Below are 20,437 nucleotides of genomic sequence, written 5' to 3'. Positions count from 1 at the left end.
TAATAACAAAATAAGTATATATTTACGATAAAATTACTTTATTCCTCTACACTTTTGGCGAAATAAACATACTCTGGAGGCAGAAATAAAATGGCAAGTACCAATTTAAAGGATTGATTTGGAAAAAGGGCCCAAAAAAGAGGTTTTTTAATAGTTTTGAAGTGGAAGAGTTTTAAGATCTATGTCACATCCTAGGCTAGCTCATGTTGGGCTTATTACACTGATCAGATCTTCCTATTCTGGACAAACTCCTCTCCTAAGTAATAAAAAGATGGTATATTCAAAGAGATGATTGAAAAAGTAAAAGGTAAGGAAAAGTGTGATAGATATATGGGCATGGTGATAAAGTGAGGAGAATAAATGATGTACTCATAATAAAGGATCTGAAAAAAGGTGAAAATAATTCGATACAATGTTTGGATACTGATTGGAATCAAGACAGAGATGGTCGATTCAATTCACATGTGAAAAATGTAACACTGTTACGTATGTGTGTGTGTGCATATATATATATATGCATGTTCATGTATAGTTCCACAAAGTTGTGAGTGATTTATCCTATTCTGCATTACTGTTTCTCTAATAAGTGGGTGTCAGATCTCGGGCAAAATAAAATGGCCTTTAATACAAGCAACAGTTGCTGAAGTTAATGAACAACTAATCATGCATGGTCTCTTACAAATATAAATCTTTTGTTTTTTTGTAAATTTTGTATAATTTAAAAGAGAGATTAGATGGGGTTTATATAAATAATAGGGTTAATTTTCATACAAGTCTCTATATCAAATAATAGATAAATTCAACAAAACTTAAATGATCAGATTTAATCTTTTAAAAATTCATTGGTTTTGCAAATATATCCATTCAAAAGTTCCTAGCTCCTATTAGCTAGTATTCATATATGTTCTTATTGTGTGATTTACCGTTAGTTTTTACTGGTGGGTACGTAAAATGACTATTTTGTCATTACAAATTTGTTTTCTCCTCACTTTTGCCGTGGGACACGCGTTGTACTCGTCGCCGTGGATAAAGAGGAGAGTATTAGAAAGATGACATGACTCTAACATTGGAATAAAAATTATTTATATATATAAAGGATAAAAAAGTTATTAGCTAATTGTGGTTACTTTTTTTTAACTCATAGTTATCTAAATTTCGATAATATAAGAATATATATTTGCAGACGAAAAGACTTTTAAAAAGATAAATTTGATAACTTAAATTTTATAAAGACATATTTATTATTTGATTATTTTGCAGAGAGCCATATGCAACTATCCCTAAATAATAACAAGGCTAAATTACATAAAACTCCTCCGTCAAAATCCGATTTTTTTACTTTCTACCCTATCATTTAAAAACCTGCACTTTGCCTCCTCGTAAAATAAAAAATGTTCACAGCGAGGTACGGTATGAAATGTGATGACAAAGCGACAATTTTGGCCCACACCATTTTCGTCTCCTCCCTCATCTCGCTCATCCGCCGCCTCGATCGGCCGTAGTTCACGCCTCGATCCGCCGCGGATCCTCTCCATTTTTTTCTCCACCTGCTCCCCTTCTTCTCCTGCATCCTCGTCGCTCCTCCATTTCGGCGGCAGTAGGAAGGAAATCAAGATGAGCGTGGATGAAAAGGTGGGCAAGGGCAACGAGGACGAAGGCGGCGCAGCGGAGGAGGGTAAGAGGGTGTTTGTGAGCGCGGACGGAGATGTAGGCGAGGGCGAGACAGTGAAGGAGGGTGAGGCGGCGAGGTAGAGGAGGACGAAGCACGGTAGAGAGGATGGAGAATATTTTTGGCATAAAAAAAAAGATTTTATAACAGAACTCTATCGGATCATTAATGGTGGGGGATAAAATGAACATTTTTTATTTTAAAGGGGATAAAGTGTAGATTTTTAAATGACTGAAGAGGAAAGTGAAAAATTGAATTTTGATATGTGGTTTTATGTAATTTAGTTTAATAACAATTCATTTGTTTTTCTAAAAACTACGCAGGTTGGAGGAGGACTTTTTCAAGTCAAGAGAAAATCAATTAAAACGAAAAAATAAGGAAAAAAAAATCACCAAATTAATTGCCTAAAAATAAGGGGAAAAAAATAACAAGATCCCTTATTTCACTACCTGATATGTTTTTTCAATCAATCCATTGAAAAATATGACATGCCTTATTATACGAATGTAAATTTAAAACAGAACAAATATGAGTGCACCTGATATTTCAGTATATCTTATCATACGAAAGTAAATCATTTTAAAAATATGCACATATTCGAAATTAGATTTGCTTATTTATATGTACCAAATAGGTTGTCATAATTATAGTGTGTATTAAGATAAACAATCGCCAGCGTCCGGTGTATTCAAAGAACATATGATACATCAAGCCATTAAACTTTGAATTCCATTCATTAGATGTATTCTACGATGCTGAAAATGTCTATATGTTGTTGTAAATTATACACATGAAACTTCAGATACCCACCTATAATTTATTGAATATTCACTTTAGTAATATTTAGTTTTAATTTTATTACTGATTTAACAAAAAAATTAATAAAAAAAATAAAAAGGGAAAAAAAATTATATGGTATAACAGCAATATATTTTAAATCATAAGATAATAAAGTAAGAAACTGTAATCATATAGATGGTATTTAAAATTATTACGTAAAAAAAGAAAAAATCAACTGAACTTTACTCACGGATTATTACCACGAGAGGGGGAAATTAAAAAATAAAATAAAACATAAGATTATATAAAATATAGAGCGAAAGCGACAAACCTCCCATATATGAGTCCAATGATATCCAAGCACCACATGACAGATGACGTGTCGCGTCCTCATTGGCTGATTCGCCCGAATCGGACCGGTTTGGGTGAAACCGAGCCGCTTATAAAATGATGTACGCTCTCGAATAATCCGGACGGCCGCATAAAATCGCATTTGGATTTGGCTCCGCTCCACTCGGCTCCTCCTCCTCTTCCTCTTCCTCTTCCTCGGCGATTTTTTTTTTTCTTTTTTTCCCGATTCATGGTCGTTGATCATGGCCTCCGCCGTAGTCAACAACGTCGCCATCTCCCCCGAGGGTTTCCTCCCCTCCTACGGTTGGCTCAGCCCTAGGGTTTCCTTCAGCCGCGACCTCTCCCCCTCCTCCGCCGCCGACGCTACGGCGGCGCCGTCGCCGGAGACGCCGGATCTCGAGGCCTCCGCGGGGGAGATGGAGTTCATCGACTTCGAGTTCCGGCTGGAGGATCCCGTCGCCATGCTCCCCGCCGACGAGCTCTTTGCCGACGGGAAGCTCGTCCCGCTCAGGCTCGCGGCGGCGCCAACGCCCCCCGCGGCGGCGGAGCAGGCGGCGAACGCCGCGGCGGTCGGGGAGGTCGGGGCGGCGCCGGAGCTGCGGCGGAGGGCGGAGCTCGCCGGGCCGGATCCGTACGTGTTCTCTCCCAAGGCCCCGAGCTGCTCGAGCCGGTGGAGGGAGCTCCTCGGGCTCCGGAGGTCGAGGACCACCCCCACGAAGCCCGATCGCGACAAGCCCTCGTCCTCTCCCTCCGCCGCCGCCTCCCGAAGCCCTAACCCTAACCCTAACCCTAACCCTAATCCCAGCCCTGGCGCCAGCAGGTCCCTGAAGCACCTCCTCCACCGCGGCGCGGCCGCGAGGTCGGGGGGCGCGATCGAGCCCTCCCTGAGCCTCCCGCTCCTCCGCGACTCCGACTCCGAGTCGCTCTCCCCCGCCCCGTCCCGCATCCGCCGCCGCGCCGACGCCTCCTCCGCCGCCGCTCCTCCGCCGCCGCCGCCGCCGCCGCCGCCGCCGCCGACGACGAGGGGGGCGTCGGTGGATAGCCCCCGCATGAACCCCTCGGGGAAGGTGGTGTTCCAGGGCCTGGAGCGGAGCTCGAGCAGCCCCGGGAGCTTCCCCGGAGGTGGTCTGCCGAAGACCCGGCTCAGGGGGATGGAGCGCTCCTACTCCGCCAACGTCCGGGTCACCCCGGTTCTCAACGTCCCGGTTTGCTCCCTCCGCGGCTCGACCAAATCAGTCTCGGTCTTCGGGCTCGGCCCACTCTTCTCCCCCCAGAAGAACCACCGCGACCCGCCCGGTCCAGGCCCGCGGCCCAGAAAAACCCCTACTACACCCGGTCCACGAGAGTAAGTACTTATTAGTAGTAAAAAAAAAGAAATGGGACCCTAAATCAAGGAAAAAAAAACACTCTATTAATTAACCCATTAATGCCCCCTTTTTTGAGCGAATTATTAATCTACTTAATTATTATTATTTTTTCTTTTTCTTTTTTTTTACCTTTTCCCCTCCATCCAAATACTACATTTGGGTTCGGGACTAAAAAATTCCCCTCGGGTTTTTCCTTGTAAATATTCGTTTCCTTTTCCTACGGAGAGGTTTTGTATGTTTGGTTTGCCTAATATATTCCTGCTCCGACTCGTAAAAAAAGTGTTGAACCGGGTTCGGACCCGGTCCGTGCGCCATGTGCACCATTCTCCTCGTTGTCCGCGACTCTTCGTAGCGCGCGTTGTTTATTTACTAATAAAATAACTGTTTTATCCCTCCTCTCCCCCGCTGCTAACATGCGCAGCGGAAACGGTTAATCTCATGCGGCGGCTCACGTTAGCTTGGGCCCTCGGCGCTTCGTTGTTCGTACAGTTGTACTCCATGTGGGCCTGTTGTTCACTGTACTCTCTGCTCAGCGTGATAAATACACCCTCCCATTTTAAATACCTGTACCCCCTCCCTTCCCTTTTGTCGTTTTCCTCAATTATTTATTTATTTATTTTTTATTTTTGACAATTATTTTTTTCTTTTTTTTTAAAAGAATTTTGGAGAAATGTTTTTTTTTTAATAAAATTTTTTGAATCAGAGGCTGTTCCTCAGAAAGTCCGTGCTGAATAATCCTCGCACGAAAAAGCTCCTGAAAATTCGTGCCCCAGGATGATCCACGTGATCGCCCGGTGTAAATCACATCAAATCACTAGTTTGATGTGATGTTGTTTTGACGGCCGAGATTCTCCCGGTCGTTTACATCTTTATCCGCAGGTAACATGCAGCGGGTGGGTCTGAATCTCTGTCCCTCATGCAGGAGGCAAAGATTCTCGCATAAATTGTTTTTAATTTAAAAATATTAAGAAAATAAAAATATTATGGGCTTTCATATATAACCTTATATTATATTATATATTATTTGTGGTTTAATTAATTAGGGATTTTTTTTTTTTTTTTTTTTTTTTTTTTTTTTTTTTTTTTTTTTTTTTTTTTTTTTTTTTGCTTTTTATGAGTGTAAGGGAGGAGGAGAAACAGATAAGGACCTTAGCTGTACTGGGTGTTAATTTATTTTACTTTATTATTTTTTTTTTTTGGGGGGGTCTTGGGAATGTGGGTTGGGTTGAATGCCATGTGGATCTCTCTAGTTGCAGGTTAGGATCCATAAAAAGTGCATTAAGATTCTCGCTGATACACCTTTGATTTTAAAGTCATCGTGATTTGTGAAAAAGTGAAAGCACGGTAATATCAGTAAATGCGCATATCAATGCGCAAGTAAGATCGTAAAATAATTGCGTGCTATGGTACGATGATGTGCGAGGTAATTACGCCTCTACTTTGCAAAACACGCATCTGATCGATGCGTTGAGTCCTCCTTCTCTTTGTCATATTCGTTGTTGCTTTAGGTTATCACAAAATAAGGGAACATAACATGCATGATGTTCGATAAATGATTAGTTTCCTAATCATGCATGTGCATTTAACTACTCTTATATATATATATATATATATAGAGAGAGAGAGAGAGAGAGAGAGAGAGAGAGAGAGAGAGAGTGTTGAGCTAGAATACTATCAGTAGTAAACGAGCTATTTTACTACCGATTTGTTTTTGATGATAGAGCTTCCAAATTGACGATCGGCTCCGTTAAATATGATCTAAACTATTTAAATTACCTAGAAATTAAATTTCACGCACTTTCGATATTATTCTTTTATCCATCAAGTGAACAGAAAAATGAATGGCTAAAAATGAATACTCTTTAAAAAATGATGATAGGAGTCTTGTAATCAAGATCAAGAGTATAGATCTTGTTTTAAATAGTTTAAAGAATTTTCAAACAAAAATTTAATTGATTTGGATATCTTTACGCCGTTAAACGAGAAAACGCCTTTTATTGACCATTAAAATTAAAAATTTTGAAACTCTTTGATTATTAGGCAAATGATGTCAAAAAGATTTGAAATTTGATTTCTAAACACTTCAAGTGGTATAGATCATGTTCAATGGAGCCGATCGTCAATTTGAAAGTTCTATCATCGAAAACAAATTGGTAGTAAAACGGCTCGTTTACTACCGATAGTATTCTAGCACAACTCATATATATATATATATATATACACACTTGTTTGATGAGTTGTGATCTCTGAGTCTCGAACCACTGCAAAAATGTCGCAAGCCTATGCGAGAGAGAGAGAGAGAGAGAGAGAGAGAGAGAGAGAGAGAGAGAGAGAGAGAGAGAGGGAGGGAGTGGTGCGACTCACTGGGACGCGCCTCATAGATTATCTTTGGGCCCTACAGTTTTGTTTTTCTCGTCTGAAGTCCCGAAAATGCCCTTATCCTCTGGCCCAGCAAACGAATGATGCGAGGGGCATTAGTGTCATTCCACATGCGCCAGGTTGTGGGGGCCCATGGGCCATGATGGTGACTGTAAATCGCTCTAAGGGCCTGTTTGGCAATCGCTTTCAACAAAAACTAATTTTTTAAAATTAATTTAACATTTTGTGAACAACAAAGGGTGCAGAGTGAGGGTCTGGCAATTTGGTCTGCTGAGTCCTTAATGACATTTTTGACTCTCCCTTGACTCCCCTCTGACCACTGACACCAAAGTTTTAACTTTTCCCCACCAAATTTGGTAGTGCTTTGGTTTCCTCAATTTGATTTTTGATCCAACTCTGCCCACTTTTATATCAATGTGGCCCACAATTTTGAATTTTTGAATTTGGTTGCATCTGTGGGGTTCATAATTTGGGTTTTGGTTTTTGTGGCAGAGCATCTGCTGAGTGGCATTTGAGTTTCATGAAGCTTTAATTTTCTGTTTTGGAATAGCTTCTTTCTGCAGCTAACATCGTTTCCATTAACATCTTTGAAAAGATCATTCTAAATTCTCGGGCCAAAGAAGCTGCATTTCAGAGTTTTGATTGTCGAAACGTAAATATGATTTTCGATCCTATTAACAGAAGATCTAATTTGAAGTATTTGTTTCTGAGCTTCTGTACAAATCTATTGAGACTGCGAATTTAATGAAAAAATTCCAGTATCAGATTCAATGTGGGCCGCAATCCAACATTGCAACAAAATAGACAGGAATATTGTCCCATTTAGAGGTTTTTTTTCCCCTTAAAGAATCTTAACTGGATGATGTGAATCCACGGTATCTGAGTAAAATTGGCCCGACCCACCCTGCCCGATTGATCGGACCGGACTGCAATTTCAAAAAGTGAGGCCCGAGAAAATCTGTCAGGTGGTTCCGACCACCAGTTGTTAACCTAGTTGTTCTTTCTGTTGTCCGAACTATTTTGCCTGGCCTAGGATCAACTTGTTGGGTTTGTGAGGCACATCGCCATTGCCGATTCGATCGCACCCGACGTACCTAACCAGAACACTTGACTTGCGTGCGGTATCCATCAGCAAATCATTTTCATAACCGTCGAAAATGTTAGACTAGCCATCATAGTCGTCAATGTCGACATCAACATCAATGTCGTGTCACGCTATTTTCATCCTGTGATTTAAAGTACAGCAACCATTAATAATTTCTGCTTGATCATTGAAATTCCTTGATGTGATTTATTTGACTTGAAAGGCGGAAGTATTATGAGCCCTAATGATTACCAATATTACCTTCTAGTTCTTCTTTCGTTTTGAACTTTAATTTCAAAATTAAATTGGATTAGTTTAAAATTCTATACCATCTCAATAAATCAACTATGCCACCGCATAAGAGCTTGTTTGATTCATCTATTTTAGATGTTGGAATCGAAGTAGAATTTATTGATTCCGATAGTTGTTATTTGTTTTACAAAAATCAAATTTTGATTATTTCACTTTGAAATAGAAATGACCCAATCCATTTATGCTCTAATCCGACTTTGAATTTTATATCGATTCATTCCGAAATAAATCACTTAAAACCCTCTTTCTTAACCAAAATTCTTTCTGAAAAATCTAGGTGTTCTAACTATTCATTCCAATTTTCACTCTAATAATGAACAAAACATATTTAGATGATGTGTCATTTTATTTCTTATTCTAACCCTAAACCAAACATGCCCTAAGTTCAGCATAAAAGTCAGATTTAAACTTAAATGGGTTATATTTTGGATACATTTTATTTTATTATTATTTTTTTGAGAGAAAGGTGGTAGGTTATCTCCTTCGTGCATTTTTTATATCTGAACTCGACAAAAAATATAAAGTAATTAGGATTTGAACTTACGATCTTTTATGCAAACTATTATGCACTTAGCCGTGGGTGCTAGACATTTATTTTTATTGATTGATACATTTATTTTGCCTTGTAATTATTTTTAAAATGAGGTTTCTAGTTAATTAACTTAGTATTTTTTGTTAAGTTTTATGTCTTATTTCGTTACTAGCAATTAATTAGTTCAACTTTATAAACTATTAGATTTGATGTTGGATTTATCAACCAACAGAATCACTAGATTCTGAGAAATTAAAAGCTAAGGATCTCAACAAAAAGATAAAATAAAATAAAATATACTTGAAAGGTTCATTTAAGAACGACGTATAGTTATGGGAGCTCCATACATTTTAACCAAACTTCAATGTGCTTTAAGATCCGAGCAAGAAGCCGTCTGATCTATGCATAATTTGCAAGTTTTCTCTTTTTTTTTTTTTTTCCGACTCCCACCCACGTGACCCACCGCTTGGCGTTGACCAGTCTCGTTGACTTCAAATATCATCATCAAATCATCATCCATCATATCATCACCATCGTCTTTCTCTCTCTCTATCTCTCTCTCTCTCTCTCTCTCTCTATTCACCATCTCCTCGCCTCCATAACCTCCCCCTAAATATTTGGCCCCAATCTCTCTCTCTCTCTCTCTCTCTCTCTCTCTCTCTCTCTCCTCCTCCCTTTCTCTCTCTTCTCTCCTCTCATGGAGCTCGTCGGCGAAGACGCCGCGGCCGCCGCCGTCGCCGCCGTCGCCGAGGGCCGCGGCAAGGGCTCGCCCCTCCTCTCCCGCCCCCGCCACCTCCTCCTCCCGGGAGCTTCTCCACCATCGACTGGGACCTCGCCGGCGCCGGCGCCGAGGAGGAGGAGGGGATCTTCACGTGGCACCACGTGGAGCTCCCCCGTGGCTCTCAGCGCCTCGCCCTCAACGCCCAGTTCCTCATCGAGGTGCTCTGCCCCCCGTTGAAGCTCCAGGAGATCCTCGCCCTCGCCAGCAATGGCCCCTACTGTGGCCTCGTCGACGGCGCCCTCGTCTTCCGCGTCAACTCCCCCGGCCCCGCGACGAGCCCCTTCACCCTCCGCTTGGCCGCTAGGGTTACGGAGAGCTCCCTGATCACCGTCTCACTGGGCCGCGTCCCCAGGCTAGGGTTCGCCCCCGCAGGCCAGTCGCTGCTCTCGGAGATCCCCAGCGTCGGCTTCGCTGCCGCGGCGGCGGTGGCTGCCCCGGAGGAGGAGGAGGAGGAGGAGGGGGCCGCTGCGGTCGCGGCGGAGGAGGGGAGCGTCGTGATCGCCGAGCACGTGCTCGAGAATTTGCTCACGCTGAACCACTCGGAGGAGGCCGACAACCCCGTGCCCCGCACTGTGGCGAACCTCGTCGTGCACGTCGTCGACACGCACGTCGACCAGGTCCAGGACATCGTCACCAAGCTCGAGATGGACCTTGACGCCATCGAGATCGAGTTGGACAAAGGTATGTTAATTTTGCAGGGAATTTGTTGATCTGCTTATGATTTGTTAGTTCGGAGTGATTGGTGTTGTTGTTGAGATTGATCGGATTGTGTTGTGCCTATTTTTCGTAATTGTTGGTAATTTTTAGGATTGAGGGAGGAAAATGGGAGGGAATTGGAAGGGAGGAGTAAATTAATTTGCTGCAGTAGGTGGATTTAGGAATTAGGGCAACCTCATTTAGGCAAGTTTTAAAGAGATGAATCTGTTGAGTTTCCCATGCTTATGATATATGATGTAGCAGGAAGATGCAGATACCTTGAAGAGATCAGGATTTAGGAGCATCGAGAATGAATTACACATGATAATTCGCAGTTTAAGGTGGTTTTTGAACAATTGGAAGTTATTGTCAAGGGATTACTAATACTCAGAAAAACCATTTGAACAAGAAAAAAAAAAGGGGGAAATTGAGTTGGTTACATTTGCTCAATCATCATTTGTTGTTTTTTGCTAACATATTTTTTTAAAAAGGGCAATGTTCTGCGCATGAGATCTCTGAAAATCGAACAGGGATATCATACTTGCACTCAATTAGAATGCTGAAGATGAAATTTCTATCCATGTATCTTCATATGTTTTTGGCCTTAACTCTAATGTATTACTCTTTACTGCAGGTGGTTCTTTAATAAAGAAACAAATGTTGGATGACCGAAGGTTCCCCAAAATGCACCTGAATTTACAGCGCCTTCTACAGGTATTTTATCTATGCCGTTATAGTTGAACCGAAAACAGGATCAAATTTGCTTTGAAGTTGCGGAAAAGAAGTCCTAAGATATTACCACCATCTGCATAATCGAGACTTTGTATCCAGAATCATTGGTTGCTTATTAAACATGTATTGACATAATTTACATTTACATCTCTGTACGTATTAATTTCACGCTCATGTACTAACTTTAGTGTATTTTAGGTTGTTTCTCATGGTGAGCAAGTGTTTCCACGAGTGAAGGAGAAGTGTGTGAGCAAAAGTTGGTTTACAAATGAAGATGTCGTCGCTTTTGAAGAACTAATTGGACGCCTGAGGAGATTAAAAGAAAGTTTGGGATTTATAACAAATCGAGTTATAGCCGTTCAAGCTGGTCTCGACAGTTGGCAATCGGAGCAAATAAACAGAAAACTTTATTATCTTTCCTTCCTTTCCATGATTTTTCTCCCATTGTCTATCGTTACTGGAGGTAACTTCTTTCCTATCGCTGTATTTAGATACTTACGGTTGATTACAAATTTAGCACTCAATTTCATCCTCAAAGTTTCAATTGTAGCACTTCAATTCCTAAAGGTTGACCTTGATTTCAAGTTCATAAAAATTCAGGTCCTGAAATTTGACATAGAAATATGTTTTTGTCATTGTTCTTTGGGTGTCAACTGTAACAGAGGGAAACTGAATGCTGGAGTCTGATATCTCAGCTTTTCAGATGATAAACTAGGACTTACTACTTAAACTTCAGGAACTAAATTGTTGAAATTATAAGGATGAAATGAAAATTGTGGTCGAAATCTAGGGACTAGATTCGTAGCTAAACCTTTTTAAACTTAACCAAATAGGCTCACTAGTTTCCGTTCTTCCGTTCTCTCAGTCTTTGGTATGAATGTTGGTGGTGTGCCATGGACCGATCAAAAGAACCCTGAATTGAAAGATGGCTTCATCAACGTCATGGTGATCTGTGCTGCAATTTTATTTCTCCTCCTGCTTTGCTTCCTCTTTCCATCTCTCTACGTGCGTGTATCGTCTTGGAGAAGCCGCCATGCCCTAAAGAGGAGTTTGTCCGTCAACAGAAGACCGTTCGTGCGAAGAAACATTCCGAATGGTCATCATAGAGGAGATTATATGCGCCTCTAAAACTTAAACATTAGTAAGGTATAACACTTTTTTGGATGATTAAATTTTTACTGACACTAGGAGGAGGATTGCTGAATCTAGAATTCACTCCCTTATATGTCTTTGATATTGTTTCAGGTTCAGGACTTTTGCATCTTTTACCTATTGAGAACACTTTTTCTCTTCTGACTGAAGATACAATTTCTCGGGCTTCTCAAGATGCGAAAAACAAATCAGCGGGGGGGGAACATTATGTACATATATCATGGTGGGGGTGGCTACAGAGGGGTTCGACGACAATTCATTTATTTGATGTACAGAGCTGGGACATCATTTATTAAAGCTCCAATTTTTCTTCTTCTTCTATTATTTCGACATCGAAGAGCATTTGCTATGTTTACACCATTATCCCGAGGGCCTTATTTTCATTGTGGAAATAGAAATTCGCATTTTTCCTTTTTCTTGTAAAATTCGTTTTAATTCAGTTTACCAGTAGATTGGATCCGCATTCCGGTTACAAAACTTTTTCCAATGTTTATGCAGAAAACTCGAGTTGATATTCATATGTGATGATATTATCAGTTATATCCTACATACACTATTCTTAATTTAACTTAGAACTTAAATTTCTTTGGACACGCGAAGATGTGAGTCTATTTTTAGGCTATTCTATTGTGGATTGCATCACTCCTTGTACTTGAAAAAGTCATAATAATATGCACCAAGTAATCTAACTAACAACACTTTAATTAATCTTCTAATTGAGGAACCTACCAGGAAACTTCATTGCACTAAATAAAATAAATTATTCATTAGGTAGCTAGGGAATATTACAAAAAAATATCCAAGGAATAAACAAGCTCCTGAATCCCAGTACAATAGCAATAACTAACATTAAAGCATCTTGCTGTGCACAACATTAACATGCGACAGTCAAAATGTGCCTGCTGCGTGCATCTTACTTAACTGCGGCAAACCAGTGAACCCCACCACATGCATGCATGGTTATGAATTAATTAATTAATTAATTAATTAAAGATTTTCATTGAACTGTAACCTCGGGTACGCACGGCGTGATTGTTCTTTATATGTTTTTCCACATATTATATTTGGTTCAACTCCAACCAGATTATTGCTAATTAAAACTATATTTCTAGCGCATTATATATTCATCAAATCAATCTGAGCCCCTTCAATTTTCTGAGGTTGTGGCTTAATTATTTCGGAGCCCCTTCAATTCTCTGAGGTCGTGACTTAATTAATTCCTCACATGTATCTCTTCCTTTATCTCTATATATTCAGGCCATCCTAAATATTTTCTGTTTTGATATGTTGCAAATAAACAGCATGCACATGTAAACAGTACATACATACATACTCATGCATGTGTACCGAAAAGAATGTTGCGAGAGAGAGAGAGAGAGAGAGAGAGAGAGAGAGAGAGTACCCAGGTTAAATTAAACCTGATTTAACTACATACCAAGTAGACAAGTACAGTTACCTTACAAAACTAACAACCAATAATATCATAAAACAAAAAGTTCATATAATAACCCAGTAGTACTACTACTCATCATATGACTAAGACCAAATTAAACACCACCATGCATATGAGCTGCTCCAAAAACCTTCCCAAACAAACAGTAAACAGCCCAAAACCACCTGATCACTTCATGGGGAATCAACAGGAGGAAGCCCAGGGACTCTTGGAAATGGAGGGAGTAGTAGAGGAGGTAAGAGAGGGATAAAAGGCATGGGAGGGAGAGGGACACTTGGCATGTGAAATGGTGGTGCAAGTGGTTTTTGCAGCAATGGTGGTAGTGCCCACTCATTCAACCTAACCCTACCTTGTGCATGTTTAAACCTCTCCACCTTCTTTATCATTCCTCCTCCTTCACCAACATTATCCATTGTGATCTTTCCATGAACTAATTCCTTTTTCATTTGTAGTTCCCTAGCATCTCCCATGAAGAAGAGGTTGCAGTTGAGAACAACATGTAAGGTGAGTATGAGCATAAGGAAAGATAGAACCCTATCCATGTTGTGAGATTGATACATACATGGTTCAAACTGTGAAGGGTAGAGAGTATATATATAGGCCCTTCTCTTCTATAGTCGAAGTGATTTTGTTAGTGTAATATATTATGGTATCGGGAACAATCAAAGGAGTGCTTGGAAACTGTGTTTGCATGTAGCTAGCTTGGAACAAGTGCCTTAATTAATCCTTAGTGCTTGGCTCACCTGCAATGCAGTAGAAAGTAATTGTCACTGCACTGAGCATTTGTTTGTGCAATCCAAGATGATATATATAAAGCTTTTGTTCAACAATAGATGCCATTTATTTATTGATCTACAAGCTAGAGTAAGCATCCAAGAGTTAAGCTAGAAACACATTAATTACAATGGTAAGAGACTTAAAAGATCGACATGCATGCATGCATGGGTGCTTTATAGTTTGTAGTCCCCATAAACCTAAACCTAAACCTAACCTAACCTTCATTGATTTGTTGTGTGCATGGTGGAGTTTTTCGAGTGGCTTTCGCGATTTTAATTACATGCAACACATTTTACAACATTTTACTTAATTATCAGCTCACGTAGAGGACTTCAATTGGAGAAAAATGATTTAATCCATGAATCAAATGATAATCATAATATATGCGAAGTTTCCTTTTTTATAAGAGAAACTATTTCTAACACTAATTATAAAAAAAAAAAAAATTGAGGGGGCTATATACAGAAACGCGTGTATTTTGAGGTCGTATACGTGTATAGCGTGGAAGGAGCCCAACTCCGGCCCGGCCCAAATTAAATCCGAGTCCGCCACAAAAGCCTAGTTGGTTTGATGAGGGGCCCACTTCATGGTAATAGGCCCATAAAAGGCCCATCACTTCTAAGTTTCTTTGTGAAATTACCAAACTACCCTTTCCTCTTCAATCCGCCAAAAGCCTACCCTATATAAAAGCCCTAGCTCGCCCTAATGTTACTCTCTTAAAAGATCGGCGCCGACGCAGAGAGAGAGAGAGAGAGAGAGAGAGAGAGAGGAGCGAAGTAGAGCCATCGAGAGCGCGAGATGAGGGCGAAGGTGAGATCGATTGATCATCTTTAATCTGTTATCTTCGTCTTAATTGATGCATCTAGGTAGTATAAATCGATTCGAAACCTAAAAATTTAATGTATAATTGGTTTATCTTGATCGATTTTTTCATCTTAGAAATCGATAATGGCTGCCTTATAACAGGGGTTTTGCACATTTAATCTATCCACAACCTTTCTTCTGAATATATTCAGTGGAGATTTTTTAATCGCCTATAATCTGTTAGTTTTTTGCTCATTTGATGCATCTGGTTAGTATAAATTGATTGACAGCCTAAAATTTGCCTTTTTTTTGGTTGATCTGAATCGATTCCTTATCTATACGTTTGATTGTTTTGCTATTGTTGTGATAATGTAGTTAAAGATCCCTGTAGTCTGATAACAATAATCTTAACATGTAAATCTCAGGGTCTCTTTGACCTTGTGTGGGAACAATAACTGTGAAGGTGACATAATCATCTTGTTTACTTTCTCATAGTTGCAGTTGCTGACATTCCGAAGGGTACTTCGTCGCAGTAGCTGTAAAACCTACTTATAATGTAAGATGCCCGAGGATGAGAGATAAAGTGAGGTTTAGTGATATGGACAATCGTCTTAAGACAATTCGACTATTGGAGAAATTTACTGGACTTTTCCCTGTGTATCGCTTTTTTGAACCCACATAATTGATCATGGCATGAGGAATGCTAAATTCTTTGTTTGAACTGCTATAGCATTAGTGAGTTGAAGGAAAGCTCTTATCTTGACATGATATGCAGTGTGGAAAGGATTTGAGTCTGTTGGATAATCTTGTTGTGAACTTCACTAACAACATTGTCAGCCCAAAACTGCACCTTGCTTGCTCAAGATTTTTCTCCGTGCACATTATGCATTTTGCTTCGAAGATACGAGTTTGTATCTGAATGGTTTTCTTTCACCACCATGAGTGTGCTTGCACATGTACATATATGCATAACTTTGAGCTTATTCTCTTAGGTTTTGTTTCTTGATATAAGTTTGTGTCCTAAACACTGTCTGAAGAATTATTTATTTACATGTACATTGCGGTAAAATGTGAGTTTTCTTGTATAACGCTTGAAGGTGCAGTTCCTTGTTAGAAATTCCTAAAGTTGAGTTGTCGAATTGTCGTGCAATTTATTGGGGGAGGTTGGTATTGATTTAAGATAGTTTTACAGTTTTTGAAGAGAGAGTAGGTAAATTGCACCTTATGAATATTCTGATTTCGCAGAATAATGTGAAATTTGTTAGGTTTTGGTAATTGCAGCTTCTCCATTAAGTTGTTCCTGTATTTGGATGTTGATTGTTTTTTCTATTTTCAATTTTCTACAGTGGAAGAAGAAGCGCATGAGGAGGCTGAAGAGGAAGCGCCGAAAGATGAGGCAGAGATCAAAGTAGAGGTCGGAATTGAGTTGGTAGCTGCTAGGGCATCATCCTCCTCATCCCCCCGGACATGTTTCAGCGAAGCTTTGAACTTTTTGCATTGAGTTTGAAAGGCATTAGGATTCCTCTTCTTAGCTGCTGATGTTCTTTTCTTTGTTGCACTGAGAATTATCTTGTAATGCACTTTTATTTGGATTTTTATTTATTCCTGCTGGTTTGTGTTTTTAATGGCGCATATGTTCTTGGTAGTTGCGATTCATCATCTTCTTTCCGGATATTTTGAATGTTTAAGAAGAAAATCTATTGCATCCATTTGTTGGTTCATTGGGCCATCAAAATGTTGATTGCATGTTAGCAAGGTGGTTTTTTTCATCTATTTTCGGTAAAATTGAAGAAATTAAAGTCGAAAAGAAGTCATAATGTTTGGGTATAACTGTAAATGTTGTGTGACCGGACCATTGAATGTTGGCTTCAGCAGTTTAAATATTGTAAAGAACGGGCGAAAAATCATGCTCATTATTAATGAGTAGATGAGAATAAATTTGAACGATTTTGAAAAAGAGTCATGGTACCTACAGACAATTAGGTGTAAGAAAATGTTTACCTTTATCTCAAAAAAAAAAAAAAATGTTTATCTCACCCATCAAACCGCCCTTTTTACTTTTTTCTTCTCATTTCATCATTTTTTTTATTCTAATTAAAATCTTAAGTAAATNACATATGAATAACTATAATAACACTTTATAGATCTTACACACGTTACATCCTAAAATTTATTTATTTACTTAAGATTTTAATTAGAATAAAAAAAATGTTTATCTCACCCATCAAACCGCCCTTTTTACTTTTTTCTTCTCATTTCATCATTTTTTTTATTCTAATTAAAATCTTAAGTAAATAAATAAATTTTAGGATGTAACGTGTGTAAGATCTATAAAGTGTTATTATAGTTATTCATATGTATAAAATAATGAATTTTTAAAATTAAATATGATCCGACCTTAGCTCAGTTGGTAGAGCGGAGGACTGTAGTGCGTGCAGATAAATCCTTAGGTCGCTGGTTCGAATCCGGCAGGTCGGAAAAATTTTAACCAGTTTTTTTTTTTTGTTTTTGTTTTTTTTGTTTTAAAATAATTTACCACGATTTTTGTAGATTATTATTTTTTGTTAAAACAATTTACAACGAATTCGCCTTTTAATTTCTTATTCTCTGTGGAAAGAGTTCTCACATTTGAAGGGTTTATTAAACAGAGGGTCAAATTTTATAAACAGTTTACAAGCACTTCAAGAGCACGATGAATCTATGATTACTCCAATCTAACTACACAAATAATATAATATTGACCATAATTTTACAATATAAAACGAAAATAACCTTTTATTACATGCAACCATCCCATTCAAATTAGGAGAGACAAACACCAGAAAATTTAAAAATGAAAAAAAAAAAGGAAAAGAAAACTCGAGCTAATATTAACTCCAATCACAATTACTAGTAAAAACAATCATTCATATGATTCATGACACTAGAGTAATAACCTAATTGCAAAAAAATAAATATTGGAAACCAAAATTTAGGGGGGAAAAAAAAGGGTTTGGGTACCAATGCTGTAATCAATCCATTACGTGGCGAACCAGGTGCAGGAAAATTCCCCGATCAAAACACGAGGGAAAATCAACAGGAGTCGAACTCGGCAAATTTCGGATGTCGCCACCGAATTCGGGTTAACTCCCATTACACTCTAATTAAACTCGGCGTTTTGGGTCCGTGGGCCGACGACTTCTCTTTCGAGTCACCGACTCACCCGGGGCATATAGGCAATTCAAAATCTTATATATAAAATTTATTACGGAATAGATTGGTATATCTTTCTAGTGCATATATGGGACGGAAAAATAAAAAATCGAATTCTAGAATCTATGTCTCTATATTCATATCCATATCCAAGTATGAATCACGTTCAGAAAAACATATATATATATTTAAAAATTATATATACAGAAGCCTATTTAAAATTTTAAGAGGTTCATAAAATTGAAAGCAATGGCCGGAGTGCCACAAGCACCCCCGCACTTTGCGGCTAACCACCACAACAATGCCGTCGTTAACGTCGCCTTTTTTCTCACTTCGCTAGTCCTCATCTGCACTATTTCTATGGGCTATCTATTCAAAATTCTTAGCTTTTTTCGCATCGATATCAAATTCTCTATGCTCCTGGTATTAAGGGCAAAGATGACGGCGCTGGGATTGTTGTGGCTCTTTCTTTTTGGTTTGCAGGAGGCGCAATTGGTCGCAATGGTGATGGAGTATTTTTTGAGATATATTCGCATCGATTTTTTCTTCTAATTAGTACATTTAGAGCTTTAGTTTTTTTTTTTCTTTTAATCTTTTAAGAGGTAAAAGAGTTTGATTTGTACTCTTTTTTTTTTTTTTTGTCTTTTCGAGTAAAAGATATATCCTCGTGTAAATTTTTGCTATTCCATTGAGCCCATTATTTGCTAATAAAAATTCTATAAGAAACTCCTTATTCATTAAACTAATTCTTTCAATCTCTGTATTTTTTTTAAAATTTTAAATTGTTTAACAATCATAATTTGAAATACTATTACCAAATTTTGTCAATTTTATTTGTACATTGCATATTGGAGATTAAAATATTTTGTATTAGAATTTACTTGTAGGAGATAAACACAAATTATTGGAATGTATCTGCAAACTAAACTTTGATTGATCGTAAATTAAAAATACTATCTATCAACTATTTTCGCACTTAAAAAATTATATAAAATTTGAATATATATTTTATCATTATCTCAAATGGAACTAATATTTTTATGGGATAATTAGACATCTATTTTAGTTGCATGTTAGATAATAAATTTAAAATTAAATAAAGGAAAAACATTTACTAGAGCTGCAAAATTAACTATTTATCAGTTATTATTCAATTTAATTTGTATAATTCTACTCAAATTAGATGCATCAAATTCCATTGAGATCCCAATTTTGTAGGTTAATGTAAGACTCAAACCCATATGATTTTTTTTTTTATCAGAAAATATGTCTTTAGGCTAATAAAGAAAATTTTAATTAATTTTTTTATTTTATTAGCTTATTAAAAAAAAATGGGGACCTTATGATTATCTTTACCTTTTGCACTTTATCTTCATCTACATTGCTTTTGATTCGGATACTTAGATTCAATGTGGGTCCAATGAGAATCATATCATTAAAAAATTTATAAAAATTATGAAATGATAAATTTTATCTATTATTCCAAGAGGCAAAATTATCTTATCATACATTCTATTAATATTATTTTAAAAGTGGCAGAATATTATTTGTGACATCCTAGTAATTCATATAGAATAATTTAAAATTCATTCGGAAACTAAATATAACACGTGCTATTTATGTTGCCATTTAAATATATTAATTAATATAAACTTTTTGAACTATGTAACGTAGGCTTATCAATTATTTAAAATTTTAATTAAGCTTTAAATTGTTAGATTCTTATTAAGTAACTAAATTTAATGATTACTAAGTTGGCTTGTTCCTGATGTTAAAATATTCTTCATAATGATGCACAAGGACCGAGTCCTTGTTTTAAAAAAGTTTTTTAAAAAATACCAATCGTTTTCGCGTGTGGGTCCCACACGTGCCTAAGGAACCGTTCCACGTGGTCTCAAATCGAGTCGCCACGTCCAAGGGAGATATTTTCTTGCACCGGGTGTATGAAGAATCTCGAACACCACAACTCTACAGCCCTACAATAATGCATATCACTGACACCTGAGATAATTGGTTTTATTTGGAATTGCGATGAGATTACATTAGAGAAAGTATGATAAAAAAATATTCTATTTGTTTTCATACGTAATATTACGTTTCGTATATTGCGATGAATCAATTATGATATATTTTTCGCAATCTCAAAATAGAAGCATATTGCTACATATTTTTATCCAAATTTTATTTTATCTAATAATGCCCGATAAATTTCAGTACCAAACTAAACCAAAAGGCCTTTAATATCGAACAAGCCCCAAGCAAAGGAGGAACAGCGTTGGCGTCACGTGGGCCCCACCACATGTCGCTCCCGCCAAAAATACGACTCTTTAAATTACGCGCTATCCACCCCCAATATCCCAAGTAATCTCCTCTCCT

At 38.1% G+C, this 20,437-nt stretch overlaps 2 protein-coding genes, 1 long non-coding RNA gene and 1 other non-coding gene across 4 annotated transcripts; all 4 read left to right on the top strand.

Annotated features, from left to right (window-relative positions):
- On the top strand, positions 2,724-4,709 carry LOC109724815 (transforming growth factor-beta receptor type 3-like protein). Its single transcript, XM_020253741.1, has one exon. The coding sequence runs from the start codon at positions 3,043-3,045 to the stop codon at positions 4,147-4,149; it is 1,107 nt and encodes a 368-aa protein (XP_020109330.1). The 5' UTR covers positions 2,724-3,042; the 3' UTR covers positions 4,150-4,709.
- LOC109724814 (zinc transport protein ZntB-like) lies at positions 6,679-12,260 on the top strand. Its single transcript, XM_020253740.1, has 6 exons — positions 6,679-6,697; positions 9,178-9,936; positions 10,586-10,665; positions 10,882-11,146; positions 11,549-11,829; positions 11,929-12,260. Exons 1-5 carry the CDS (start codon positions 6,679-6,681, stop codon positions 11,809-11,811), a joined length of 1,386 nt encoding a protein of 461 aa, XP_020109329.1. The 3' UTR covers positions 11,812-11,829; positions 11,929-12,260.
- LOC109724631 lies at positions 14,757-16,498 on the top strand. The gene is made up of 2 exons (XR_002219992.1): positions 14,757-14,875; positions 16,216-16,498. It is a non-coding gene; the product is annotated as an uncharacterized LOC109724631 (long non-coding RNA).
- On the top strand, positions 17,262-17,347 carry TRNAY-GUA. The gene is given in 2 exon segments: positions 17,262-17,298; positions 17,312-17,347. It is a non-coding gene; the product is annotated as a tRNA-Tyr (tRNA).

This window comes from Ananas comosus, linkage group 19 (assembly GCF_001540865.1).
Source record: "Ananas comosus cultivar F153 linkage group 19, ASM154086v1, whole genome shotgun sequence".
Classification (NCBI taxonomy): Eukaryota; Viridiplantae; Streptophyta; class Magnoliopsida; order Poales; family Bromeliaceae; genus Ananas; species Ananas comosus.
This window is presented reverse-complemented; position numbering and strand designations above follow the sequence as displayed.